This window comes from Hyposmocoma kahamanoa, unplaced genomic scaffold (assembly GCF_003589595.1).
Source record: "Hyposmocoma kahamanoa isolate Upper Pololo Valley unplaced genomic scaffold, ASM358959v1 64, whole genome shotgun sequence".
Taxonomy (NCBI): Eukaryota; Metazoa; Arthropoda; class Insecta; order Lepidoptera; family Cosmopterigidae; genus Hyposmocoma; species Hyposmocoma kahamanoa.
The window spans coordinates 12,131,399-12,145,962 of record NW_020653852.1 but is presented as its reverse complement, the minus strand read 5'-3'; the positions used below and the strand labels follow the sequence as shown (position 1 = coordinate 12,145,962).

General features: G+C 36.3%; 1 protein-coding gene across 1 annotated transcript in view; it reads left to right on the top strand.

Annotated features, from left to right (window-relative positions):
• Window positions 1–14,564, top strand: part of LOC113230780 (sex peptide receptor-like) — an 82,034-nt gene that overhangs the window by 61,679 nt on the left and 5,791 nt on the right. The window contains exon 4 of the mRNA XM_026464868.1: window positions 510–612. Coding sequence (XP_026320653.1) covers window positions 510–612 — 103 coding nt within the window. The remainder of the gene's footprint in view (window positions 1–509; window positions 613–14,564) is intronic.

Here is a 14,564-nt window from a genome sequence, read left to right as displayed (position 1 = left end):
ACCCATTGAGATTAAAAAGAACCAATGAATAATGGTTGATTTTAACAACTTATAATTCAGCTAAGTGGTTTTATCATTTTTTTTAATAATAACACACTCGACATAGCCCCGCACTAGGGAAATCCTGTGTCGCGGGAGCCATGGACACACATTTAGACAACCACAAATTACACCCAAACTCACGAGAGAAATAAATGTAGGCCATAGAAATATTTCTCCCGGCCCGGGAATCGAGCCTGGGACCTCTGGGTGGCAGTCCGGCATGGTAACCGTTCGGCCACGGAGGCAGTTGTCAATTATTCATTAAATTTACGACCTATGCAATAGTACAAGCAGCCTCCGTTACTTTAACGTCGGAATCAATCATTTGGCGACGACATACATGACTGTATGATTTATGAATCTATCGTAGCTGCAACATAAACTGTTCGTGAAATAAGTTTTATAAATTAAATTTAATGGGGCTCTTTTGTAACAGCCTGTCAGTACATTTTTATTTCTTTACACAGGTACTCGGATAGAAACCACATTCTCTGCACGGAACGGCGATGTGCTACAGCGATTCTCAGCAGTTTCCTATTACCACCAATCCTCTGCATCCCCACTTATATGGTATGTACACATTGGTCTGTATCTGTTATAAAACTGAATTACGTCTTCCACACACCGCTAATTCGGAGTGTTGTTATTTCCGATACAATAACAGACGGCGTACTAAAGGACGCTACATCTTCCATTTATGTACAATAATGTCTGCTTGGAGGGCCATAAAAATGTATACCAAAATATGTATATGTACGTGTATATATGGTTTGGTTTCTGCGGCAAGGGTTCAGCTTTTTAATGTCACCCGTGAATGTCAACTTTGAATGACATTCGTATTAGGGCACTTCAGCTGGGTTTATTTTCACGTGTTTTTTTTTTCAAATTGGAATACTGTGTTGCCAATGTCAAGCATTAAACTATTTTTGTTATCCTTGTCATAACTAACGCATTTGCATTTTGGTAACTTTCGAGATATCGGCACCAAAATTTTTTTCAATTATGCTAAATTAAAAATTACGCAAAAAAGTCAATTACGCTCATTCTGCTTAATAATAAAAATGAAATTAATAAGATATTGAAAACCGCTTATAGGCGGTTATAGATATTGTTTTACTAACTGAAATGTTAATAACTAAATTTCGCTAAAAAAGTCCGTTGCGGTACGGTTTTTTTTAAGAATTTGAGTACCGTGTTGCCATTTTCAAGCATGAAGCTATTCCTGCTGGAAGCTTTTCCCGTTTCCCACAGATATCAATAATTCCAAAAGCCAGATTAAAATGGGGCATCATACAAGATATAATATACACCAGCATATATAACGGTGTAACAAAAAATTGATAATATAAAACAGTAACGTTGTACAGAAAAATGGTTAACACATAAAATTAACATGTTTTAACATCGACTTTGTAAAGCTTTTACTGGAAAAATCTAAATTAAAACGACAGCAAACGATTGCAAATTCAAAATTTGTTATCGTTTAACGTTAATAATAATAATAATATACTTATTTATTCAACAACACATTTTTTTTAAGTCCAATAGTGTTTTTTTTTTTTTTTTTTTTTTTTAAATCTTTATTTATTTATGAGGGTTTTATCTGTGTAGATATGTCACCCTCATAGGTGCGATTCCACTACCACCACAAACAAGAGTGTAAGGCGTTAGGCCTTACACTCTTGCTATGGCGGTTTTAATCATATTGAACAGCATTCTGGCCTCCTTACATAAAGGAGCGGCCAAAATGCTGTTGCACATGCCTACCGAGTATGAATTCAAATTTGGAATGTGTTGCCTAATAATTTCACTACTACTACACTCCATTATTGCATGGTAAACGTCTTCCAATTTTCCACACGTCTCGCAGTCCGGTGAGGGCACCTTTTTCATTAAATACCCGAACTTATTTAAAGGTATGTGTCCCGAGCGAAGCCTCAGTGCCGTGACAACTTCACGCCTGCTCATTTTGGCATCGACAAACCATGGTATGCCAGGGAGATTGGGTTGTATGGTTTTATACCATATTCCCTTGGTTAACGATCTTACGTCAAAGTGGGCTTTCAAAGAGCTATAACAACGTTCCTTATTTAAGTACATCAGATCCCTAAAATACGGCACACAAGAGTATGTATCGCCCTCACATGTTGCTTCTTTGGCCCACTTATCCGCAATCTCATTCCCGTTTATTCCTATATGGGAGGGCACCCATTGCAACACAATCTCCCTGGCACCACTGCGTAATTGGCATATCAGACTGAGGATCTCGTATGCGACAGGACATCCACGAAAGCTTGGCCTAGAACATCGCGCTAAATGTTGAAGGGAACTTCTGGAGTCCGTCAAAATAACACATTTATTAAATTCCACGGAACTGAGATAAGACAGGGCTTCAAGGATAGCTATAAGCTCAGCGTTCATTATGGACATTTTTGTCGTAATTTTGAGTTTTATATGGTCTTTAGTCTGTGGATCGTAAAAGGCCACACCCATCCCATAGTCGTTTTTCGAAGCATCTGTATAAATTGTATAGAATTTACAGTACCATTCTGACATATATTTTTCATATATGATTTTTAAAGTGTATACATTGTGTATTCTTTTCGCGCCGCTTATTGTAGGAATAAAAGGTCTTAATAATTCTGTCAAATCCATATTGCTGACCCACGTGGGTAAAGAAAACATCTCTATTACACTGCCTTGTCGTATGGGGTGGTCATTTAATGTTGCATGCACCGACACCAAAAGCGGCTTCCTTTTCCTTCTCCAGTATGCAAATTGACAGAGTTCAGTCAGGCGGCTTATTAGTTTTATCGACGAGTTGTTTTTGAGCGACTTACATTTCAACCAGAACTTTCCCCCCAAATAGAGTCGTCGAGTATTTAGTGGAGGCAGGCATAGCTCGTTTTCCATAACATGTATTGGTGTACTTTTAATGAAACCTCCGATTACTCGCAAGTATTGGTTCTGAATCCTGTCAAGTTGCATCAATTGAGAGTTACTGCCACTATCGTAGAGGAAACTAGCATAATCTAACCTACTCCTGACAAGGGCAATATACAGGCGCCTTAGGTGTTTCGGGTGCACTCCCCAGCCCGGGCCTGCTAAAACTTTGAATATATTTGTGAATTTTTCGACTTTCTGTTTAGTTTCCCTTATGTGCCTACCCCATCTCAAAGTCCGATCCAACCAAAGACCCAGATACTTCACACTATCAACCATTTCCAATTGTCGCCCGTTTACTACTAAATGTGCTGAATCTCTTCTAAAACTATTACTAAATATACAGACCTTACTTTTATTTGCCGATATATCCAGTCCTATAACGCTTAGTAATTTTGAAAATTTATTTAGAGCCAACTGTAAAGCCAAACTTCCTTCTCTAATGTGTTGGTAAGTCAAATACAGGGCAAAGTCGTCGGCATATTGGGATACGTATACGTTATTTATATCCTTACAAATGTGTATAGTAGCCATGTTAAATAAAAGTGGGGATAAGGGATCTCCCTGCGCTAGGCCTCGCCCGGTATTGCGTGTAATATATTTATCAGCTACTTTTATTTTAAGTTGTCGAGAATGGAGAAAAGTCCACAAGTACTTACACACCCTTGCACCTACTCCAAATCTATCAATGATATGCAAAAGACATGTTATATCAACATTATTATATGCGTTATCCAGATCCAAAAAGGCGGCAATACTGGAGTTCTTATTTGAAAAGCCAATCTGAATTGTCGTAATTAAATTAGTTAAATTGTCTAAACTGGATCTACCTTTTCTAAACCCTGTGGTATTGTCGGAGAAATATTTTTTTGATTCTAGATACCACTCTAGTCTGTTGTTCAGCATACTATGGAATATTTTACACATACATGACATCATGGAAATGGGTCTTAAACTTGAGACAGATGTTGGGTCTCTACCTGGTTTGGGTATTGGTATAACATTTATATCACGCCATTGTAGCGGTACAAAACTGTGCGTATAGTATATATTGTAAATATGTAGCAACAAAGATTTAGCATTATCTGGCAAATTATTAATCATGGAGTACGATATATTATCAATTCCGGGCGCGGTATCTTTGACTCGAAAACATACTATTAACTCTGACATGGTGAATTCTCTTTCTAATTGCCGGTTGCAAGATGAAAATAAGGGCTGTTTCGGGCTAGCAAAGTCGGGGGTGAGACTGGTTAGGAGTTCTGTAGCTTTGTTGGTATCAATATAATTATTTAGATTTCTGTAGCCTTTTAACCATCGCATTTTCCTCCACATTTCACTGGCAGATGTAACCTCATCAAAAGAAGAACAAAATGTCTGCCAGCTTTTGCTACTAGCCTGTCTAATCGCTTTTTGTGTCTCATCTATTTTAGTCTGCAATATTTCCAAATTTTGTGGGGTAGGGTTCCGTCTAAATTTAGATAAGACTAGTCTCCGTTCCCCAACCAACCTTGACAGGTCTGCAGACCAATATGGCTTAGGAGAAAACTTTCCTGTTGGGTTTTGATTAATTTTGATAAAAGGTATGTGAAGGTCAGCCGCTAAAGTAATAAAATCTACAAAAGTATCGTATGCCTTTTGTAGGTCATTGGGAAGTTTAATTTTTGAGTAAATCTCTTTTAAGCAAGATTTATAGGCACTCCAATCGGCTTGTTTGTAGTTTCTTTTATATATTAAATTGGAGTTAGAATACAGACACGTGGAAATTTTGATAATTAAGTGATCGCTACCCAAGGACTCCTTCATAGGTTTCCATAAGAACTTTAAGGCAATATCAGATGAAGCTATTGAAAGATCGGGTGCAGATTGATGTAGTTGGCCGTTAATTAATTTCACCAAAGTGGGACTTCCATCATTTAGCATTACTAAATTTAAGTCTGATAAAGAGTCGTGTATTTGTATACCTCTAGCGTCATTTTTATACGACCAATTAGTGTGGTGACAGTTCAGATCTCCCAATAACAATGTCTTTCTAGTGGAAATAGACAGAACCCGGTCCCAATCACGTCGAGAGACAGATGCCGACGAAGGACAATAAATGGCAATAATATTCTGAATTTCATCACAGTTGCACACCTTCAAATGTAAAACTTGTATCTGTGGATTCAGGTCTTCTACATGAGCTGTGTGTGCTTTTACTGATTTATGTGTTATAATTGCGATACCCCCGTAGCCATCATCTCTATCAGAACGGTAAATGTTATAATTACTTAATTTTAAGTGCGAGTTCGGTTCCAACCACGTTTCACATAGGACAGCAATATGTATTTTATCCTGTAATAATATATTTTCAAATGCAATAAGTTTAGGTCTGATGCTTCGACAGTTCCACTGGCAGATATTTAAATCAATAGAAATTACCTTTTTACGATCCATTGAAGCCTGTTATAGATTCCACAATTCCCTTCAACATTGGCCAGTCTGACAGATTGTTTACTACTACTAATATTAACCACTCTACAAACACACTAATAATTTGTTTCACTTTGAGCTGCAAGTTACACTTTTTGAGAAAAATAATGTCACTAATTCTGGATAAAAGCTCATTGAACTCCACTCCGCTTTCTGGCTGTTCCTGCTTCCTTGGTTCCTTTTTTCCACAGTCAGTCAGTTCATCTGCCGAACCATACACGGGGAGTGACCACATATCCCATTCATTTTCCGGTTTTGACTGGTTTTTCTTCTTCGGTACATTCGCGTTTTTGCTTGTACGAAGCGTTGGTTTTCTGTAACAGTTAGGTGGATTTTCGATAGTAGCTGTGGTTGTAACTATCTCAGCATAGGATCTAGATTGAGAGGTGTTTTGTGGGTATGTTATTCCAGTGTTATTCTGGTCTTCGTTTGCAGATAAAGTTTCATAAGTTTTCTTTGTAATTGTTATCTCCTCACGTGGTACATAGGCCAGCAGAGCCTTTCTATAAGTACAGTTGTAATCAGACATTAATTCGCGAATCGTTTTTTCTTTTACATATGCCGGACATATTTTATCCAACGCCATATGATTACCACCACAGTTTACGCATTTAAATGTCTTAGTGTCACAATTGGCGTGATTATTCCCACACTTAGGGCAAATAATTTTCTGATAGGGGCATCTTTTCGTGGAGTGGCCCAGTCGCCAACAACGCGCGCATTGTGAAACAGGAAAAACGTAGCGATCGACATGAATTTTTAAGTTTGCGACATACACATAAGGTGGTAAATATGATCCTTGGAAACATAATCTGACTGTTTCACTAGGTATCCAACCGCTTTCTTTAATCCTATCTCGTCGTTGTAAACGTTGAACAGAGATGAGTTTTGTTGAGTTAGGGCAATGTATTTCCTTTAAAATGTCTTCTTCGGAAAGGTCCAGATCTACAGATTTAATGATACCGTAAGATAGGTTGACATTCACTGAGTCTTGTAATTTAAACCCCTGTTCATCAAAATACTTGCACGAGTATAATTTCTCCAAACCCTCTTCATTTTCAAAATCAATTCGAGCTCTGTATGGAGATAAATACTTTACTCGCGAAATGTGGTTTATATTATATTCCTTAAATATTTTGGCTAAAGCAAATTGCTTTGGTAGCTTCTCTTTATTTGATATGTACACCTGTATTGTTTCGGTTTTTCCTTTTTTAGTTTTCTGTACGGTTGTCCATTCATTATCTGTTTCTTCCTCCCTATCCCTTTTTGTAGCCCTCGTATTATTCGTACATTTCTCTTCTTCTATTTGCATGTCGTCTCTATTCACATCCTCAGATGAATAACTAAGGCTCCTTCCAAACGTTCCCTCTGTTTTGTCGTTCTCATCATTTCCCTCGTACATCGCTATTGCTCACCGAACGGCGTACGCGGCGGCCGCCGGCCGCGCCTACCCGTATTATTCTCGTTTATTGTCAAATCTCACACGATACGTCGCTCGCAACGTAAACAATATCCGAAGAGATACTACGTCTACCTCGCACGCGTGCCGAAGCGAAACTGAGTCCAATAGTGTTAGTAACTTACAAATATAACTTAAAGACTAGGTTAGTGGTAATAATAAAAAATAGCACAAAACTTAAATTATAACCGACTCTCAGATCTTTCACCCGCTTCCACACCCAATAGTCTGTTGTGTGAGTAGTCAATTAGGACAGGATCGAGTATATATCAGAAATAGAGACGAAATATCGTTTAATTTGTTTGAAAACTATTCTGCCATGTCATTACTGTGACAACTGCGCTCTGATTGGCTAGCCCGAGTTCGAAACAATTGACGGGTGTCGTCAATGGGTGTCGTCAACTGTTTCACTTCAAATTGACCAGTTAACTTGAGCTTTGCTATAATGGACGAAAATCGCAAAATTACATATTTAATATTTAATTACCGATGAAATGTGATTCCGTTTGTTTTGTAATTAGATGTTTTGCTGTTTTTCCCACACCACCGCATAGAACAGCACGGCATTGTTAGAGATATTATCTTTATTACAATAAATACAGAATTTTTTTGGAATAAGCGGAGACGTACACACAGGTCAGTAGTTGGCCTGTTTATATTTCAGTGCAAACAAGAGTTGATACTTATAAGAGCTGTATAGCTAATGTATTACCAGGAATATATGGCCCTTATTTCGTCTTTATTTCTAGCGCCAGTCTTCGGTATGATGTCACGACTATGCGACTAGTGACGAAACGAAAACACCAAGTTGAATTAATTAGCGTGTTTTCATTTATTATGCAATAATTGGTTCACGTAATTGGAAACACTATTTATGAAAAACTAGATAGGAGAGATGTATTTCTATTTAATAAATATTTAAAAGTAAATTGGAATAATGAACTAAAAAATCCTCTAAGTCGCACGTATTCGAGGCCATAAAAATCTAGACAATATGACATTTCAGATATATTCTTTGTTATTTCATTTTTAAGTCCACATTTTCATTTCATACCCACATAGTGAAGCGGAGATGATTTCAATTGTATTACTAAGTAACTGTTTATTATATTTTAAATTTTTATTGAATTGAATTCAATTATTTTTGTGAAATTACTCCACTAGTTTATTATAATTATTAATACAAAGATCGAACACTCAGAAAAAATTCCTTCGATCCGGCCGGATTCGAACCGACGTCTTCTAGCATACCGTGCCAGACGCTATACCAACTAAGCCACGGAACGAGCCAGCGGACCTCATGAATTTTTCTATGTGCTTGTCGTGTCTTTGTATTTGGTTTTTCAATGACTTTTTAGTTGTAGCGCCATTTATGAGAAATGTATGAAAGTTTTATCACTTTTTTTGTTTATTATATTGTTGAATTAAGAAACAAAACCAAAATCGAACGATCACAATTCACTTGAAAGTACCGAAACCATTTCCATCCTCTAAGGAAACCATACAAGATAAATATGACGTTGACAATTAAAATGCAAATCTCATGTGTCAAAATAGCTAGTTCTTGGAAAAAACTAAATAGGTATTTATTCCGGAAGTACGTCATACAGACGACAACTTCCTGGGCGGGCCTTTCAAAACTCTATTTCACTAATTTTTTTTTCTCTTTATAAAGCGTTGGCTAAATTTGAAAACTTCGTAACTCCTTTTCGAACGAAATCCCTATTTACTCTTCAAGCGCAATATCGGGCAATTAAAGCTTAAAATATAATTTGTAAACCCTTTTTTAGTATCATAGATCATCATATAATTATTTCTAATAATTTAGTTTTTTCAAACGTTCACATTAATGGAAGTTACGAGGTTTACGAAATTAACCAAACAAATGGGTGAAAATTTAAAAAAAAATGCGTGTAAGAAATAAAAACAATGTTTATTACAAAAAGCATGGAGACGAATGAAGGGTTTTTGTAGTTTCTGTTTTTATACGAATTAATGTTTAGTTTAAGTATATTTATATTATGTTTTGAGTTTCTTAATTATTTGTTATCTTTTTAAGCCGGACCTTCCAGACAATGCACAAAATATATATATATAAATAGCTCGCATTAAGCGAAAATGTCACTGGTTCTAGTCCAGCCGGGTCGAAGGGATTTTTCTTTGAGTTTGTTCGTTCTTTGTATCAATTATAAAAATAAATAATAATTATAAAAAAGCCATAGTATCATCAGCCAACTGCAACTTCAACATATTCATATCTCAGTCTATTATACATATACAAAATAGAGAGTGTAAACAGAGGAGATTAAGTTTGACTATTAACATATGATTCGAAAAACGAATGCCTTGGTTTAAATTAAGCTTAAATATCATTGACTTACAAATAAATGGACGACGGGTCTAATACAAAAACCACGAAAAAAATGTCCCAAGTCAACCTATTCGAAATTTAAATTGTAATGTCATCGCAGTATCGCGCTGTCAGTCGAACAAATGAAGACTAAAGCAGAGTTTGGCGCTCTGTATACGATTTTAGCGCCTTACAAGTGCGGACACTTTTTAGCGCGAACCCGACGTCCATATAATTGTAAGTCAATGTTAAATATTAAAATTTAATTTAAAGCAGGACGTAAATATTTTAAAACGGTCGTGAAACACACTCCTCCAAAAAATATTTCGAAATTTCTGCTTTCGCCATATTTTTTACAAAACGTCGACTCCTCTTTCGAACTAGGAACGATTTGTAGAATAAACCCTCTCTTGAATAATAAATAATAATAAATTTATTTCCCGCCACAAATTTTGCTTACACAATATTTGTTTATTTACTAAAGTAAAATCTGTAGGAGACTGGAATCTAAACTAGATCAAGAGATCTGTGTCTGTGTCTAAGCTTCCAGGCTACCCAACTCGAACGTATACAGTAAATTTGAGAGACATGATAAAATAAATATTTCAAACTTTATTATAAACAGGTAACAAACACTCGGGTAAACAAAGTTTTTTTTTATTCGTTGTTTTGAATAACAAAGATAATGCTTTTTGAGTGCTTCAGACGTAACAATCATTCCACGCTTACGATTATTAGGTCAGGGTTTTGTTTTGGTATTTACGTTTATTATTTGCTTTTACCGTATTTTTTTTTAATATCAAGTGACGGGGCGAACAAGTCGTGTGTATGGTGGTAAGCGACACGCCTATCCATAACAGTTGCAGTGCCACTCGGAGCTTTAAATCGCAAAGATCTTAGGGGCACTGCCACTGCACCCGTCACCTTGAGACATAAGTTGACAAGTCCCATGTGTCTACAATTTCACCAGCACCCTTACCCCTAAAAACGGGAACGCAGCAATGCTCGCATTACTGCTTGGCGGCAGAAATAGGTAAGGTAGCAGTACTTCCCTGGACGAACTCTTTCACAAGGAGCTCTACTGCTACGGTATCATAAATTAAAAAGATTTTTAATATACTAAAATAAAATAGAACAATGACGAAGGTTTACATAATATGGTCCCTAACACCCTTATCTAATGCACAGTTCTAGATAGGTACTTGACCAATGTAAGGGTCAGTGGAGAGGAAATCCAATCTTGTCGAGAGTGTATGGTTAGCCATTTGGATTTGACACTCAAGGCAGTCTCCGTTTGGGGTGATGCCAATCTTGGCAAATTTAATGCTACCAAAACGCAGGCGTGTCTATTCTCTACAAAACGGAGTCCCTTTGAGCTGACTCCGACTTTTCGTGATATATCCAAACCGATAGCCGACCATTTCCAGCTACTTGGAATGGACCTGTCGTCCAATGTGAACTTCGGCAGATATATTGAATCTATGGCCAAAAATGCAGCCCGGAAGCTTGGCATCCTTTCCAGGGTAAGGCGTTACTCCACACCGGGACAGTTGCTTCAGCTGTATCAAGCACAAGCTCGGTTGTGTATGGAGTACTGCTGCCACCTTTTGGGATGGCTCTGCTACAAACCAACTGGCCACCTTGGATTCAATTGACAAGCGTGTCAAGAGGTTTATTGGTGAATCGGAATTAGTAGAGGCGAAGCTGCAGAGCCTTAAAGTTCAACACCACCGTAAAGTTGCGCATCGGTATTTTACAGGATATGTCAAGGAGAGTGTGCGATGGAGTTAGACGATTTAATTGCGCCTTCCCCTTTTCATCATCGGGGGACTACAAAGATTAGATATGGCGAACGGCTATGGGGTGGAATCCCCTGAGTGCAGTTTGTTCCCTGAACGTTACATCTTGGATCTTTTCACGGCGAGAGTGAATAGGCATTATTTACGTGTGCATGCTTCATCGTCAACCTCATCATCACTTTCCATCAAGTGAAATGAAAGTCAAATGCACACTTACATTTTAATAAAAAAAAAGCTTAACTGTGAAGGTATCAAAACGCAAAAGGTCGGGGACCTTGACCAGTTTATAAAACTATCTCCCCAATATCAATAACTTTTAGATGTAAATGGTTCGTTATAAAACATCAGCAACCTTCTGAGCAACTGAGTCAAGTATGATCTAATACTTTCTTAAAAATTAATTACAGAGTGATAAGAATAAATAAAGCTTTCTGTTTCTCATTTCCTAAGTTCTTGATGCAATTAAAAAGAGTGACTAACAAGCTACTAACTACAAATGACGTAGATTCTGTTAAATCCAAGCCAGGCAGCTAAATTAAAACTTATAGCCATGCCATAAAGTTCCGTAAAGAAGGAGCGCCTTTTTGCTGTGATATAAGGCAGACCTCAATTTAGTAAATGTAATTTAATGCTTTGACTTAATTGATTTATAAAAGTCTAGTGTTGGAATTTGGTGTAAAGTAGACTTTTTTAAATTGTTGATTAGTCCAAAATGGGACATAACAAAGATTCCAAAAAAGAAATTAAGTTTGTATTAAAATGCGTTACTGCAAAATAAACACAGACTTATCATACTTAGCAAACAATCAAAGGCTTTTTCAAATTACAATTCTACGTACTGCACGTTCGAACGATATAATAAACTTCCGAAAATAAATACTAAGGCGCCACGCAAATCTGTGTCTTGTGATCGATATAAGCAACCGGCAACTAGAAGCGAATGCATATAATTCATATGAAATCGACACATTCGCTGGTTGCGGCAACCAGACACAGTTGCCGGCTGCGGCAACCGCAACTATATGATAATTTCATTACAGAGTATTAAAAACCAACCTCAAAAGTCTTTCATCCCTTAGTTGCCACCCTTAGAGGTGGAATATTTTCTTCAAATTTAAATGAGGCCACTACAAGGGGTCTACTATGAGCTTATAAGCAACCAGCCAAGTTCCATGCAATCTACTTGACGTGGTAAAACTGAATTGCATAAGTTCGTATCATGACATACACAAAGTTAAATGAATCGACACAAGGTTAAAGGAATGACAATGAATGACAAGGTAAGATGATGAGTTTTACTTTTTAAACATTAATCTCTCTCTCTCTGGCTGGCTAGTTGACATCTAACAAGAGCGAGATGGAACTACATACTAAAGCATTCAATCAATCTTAGCGGATTGAAAAAAATAAAAGAATTCCATAGTCTGAAATAAATACACAGATGTACTTACCCTGGGAGCGTTCAAGCATTATTAACTGATTGTGTTCAAAATGAGAATAATTGTATTTTTTTTTTAATTTTATTATTGATTATACTTATTACGTTATATTGTAATATCGGCAACTTTTCAATCATACTTTACAATTTGTCGTACGACAAAATTACATGTCATGTCCAGTCCTTATCATTGAAATGAATAAGGTGAGTTTGTAATTTGATAATGTAATAGGAACGTATCTTGTATTCGTACATTTTTATTGATTAATGCGTTAAAGTCAAATTTGGCACTATTTAAAAGTGTACGATTTTCGCTAGGTCAATAAAATTGTTAAAATGATTAAAATACAATTTAAAAATAGCAATTCATGCTAATAATTTATCAACAATACTCTGTACATGGGAAACTCGAACTAAACTATTTAAAAGAGTTAGTAGTATTTATGTATTGACAATTGGCTATTATTATAGCCTAAAAAGATAACAAATAATTATGAAACTGAAAATATAATAAAACTTAAACGAAATTTCTTAAAAATGTAACAAAATCTCGACATTTTCAAAAAAAAGTTAGTCATGTAATTAACTTTCCTTGAATTGCTTATATTGACAGATGAGACCGCCATGTGCATTGCAAATGACACATCATGATATGACGTATTTCTTTATTATTATATGACTTTTTTTATATTATTATTTGATAAATAACAATTTTAATTAATAATTGAAACCCCGGCCTACCTCTGCTGTTATTGTTATCCCTAATAAAGGGCTCATATGTGTAGCATTATTTTAACTTTAAGACATGTTTACCATATGAATGCAATAAATATATTGAGTATTGAGTATTGAGTATTGATACGATTTTACTATGAAAGAAAAGGTTAACGGATATCGGATGGAAAACGTAAACGCATGGACAGTGAATTGTTTTTGTGAGGTTATGGTACGAATATGACAGGTTATCCAACTTACGGGCTTAAACAGGATTGCTCTAACAGCTCATAGTAGGCCCCCAGATGTACCTTCTTTCCAACGAAAAAAGAAAAATCAAAATCGTTTCACGAGTTATCGCGTAACATGCATATAAAAAAAACATAGAGTCGAATTGAGAAACTCCTCCTTCTTTTTAATGGGTTAAAAATAGAATATTCACTTCTAGTTGCTTTTTTTTTATTAATAATTTTGGCTAGGATACAAGTCCTTTGAGCCATGTCTTCATTTAATTATGTTTCTGTAAATATGGTCGCCACAAAGAGGATAGGCAATTTGAGGCGGCGTGCTTGGATTGACTCGGGATTCCTTAGAACGGGCCGGTACGGGTATTTAAGTTCGAGATTCGTATAATTTCACGTTTTAATCTTTGATTAAGGCACAATAGCACTATCCTATTCCACTTTAAACTAGATTTCACAAAATAATGGAAAGTCAAAATAAATACGACACTTTTCCCTCCAAAAGGCCCAGAGCGAATTCTAGTTACCAGTATCCGACATATTAGTGCGGCGCCTACTTACCGAAAAAATACATTCTTCTCATGGTCAATGATTCTTCTACAAAAACTGTTTAACCATACTGTACGAATCAGCTTAATTTGTATTATTTATTTGTATTAGTGGAAACTTTGCTGGTTTAAGTAATAACTTTTTATTGTACTATAATCTTGTAAACAATGTAAAAACTGTTTGTTTCCCAAATAATAAAAAAAAATATTGGTTTTAGTAATGATAACACATACATATATTCCTCCCGGCCCGGGAATCGAACCCGGACATCTGCGTGACAGACCAGCATGGTAACTGTTCGGTCACGGTGGCAGTAAAGTACTGTTTATACTTTAACACTCAATTTTATGGAAAATAATCACTACCGTTCGGGCCGGGGCGGAAGTAAGCGCACGCTCTTTCTGTATAATTTTTCTTGTCCAGTCTGGGCTACAAGAATATCAGTTTCAACATTTTAAATAAGCGCGGAATCTTTTTTGACAGTAATTAATTTTCCTCACCACTAAGCACTCATTTCTAACCGCTCCCGTCCACTTAGTATGAAATTGGATTATTT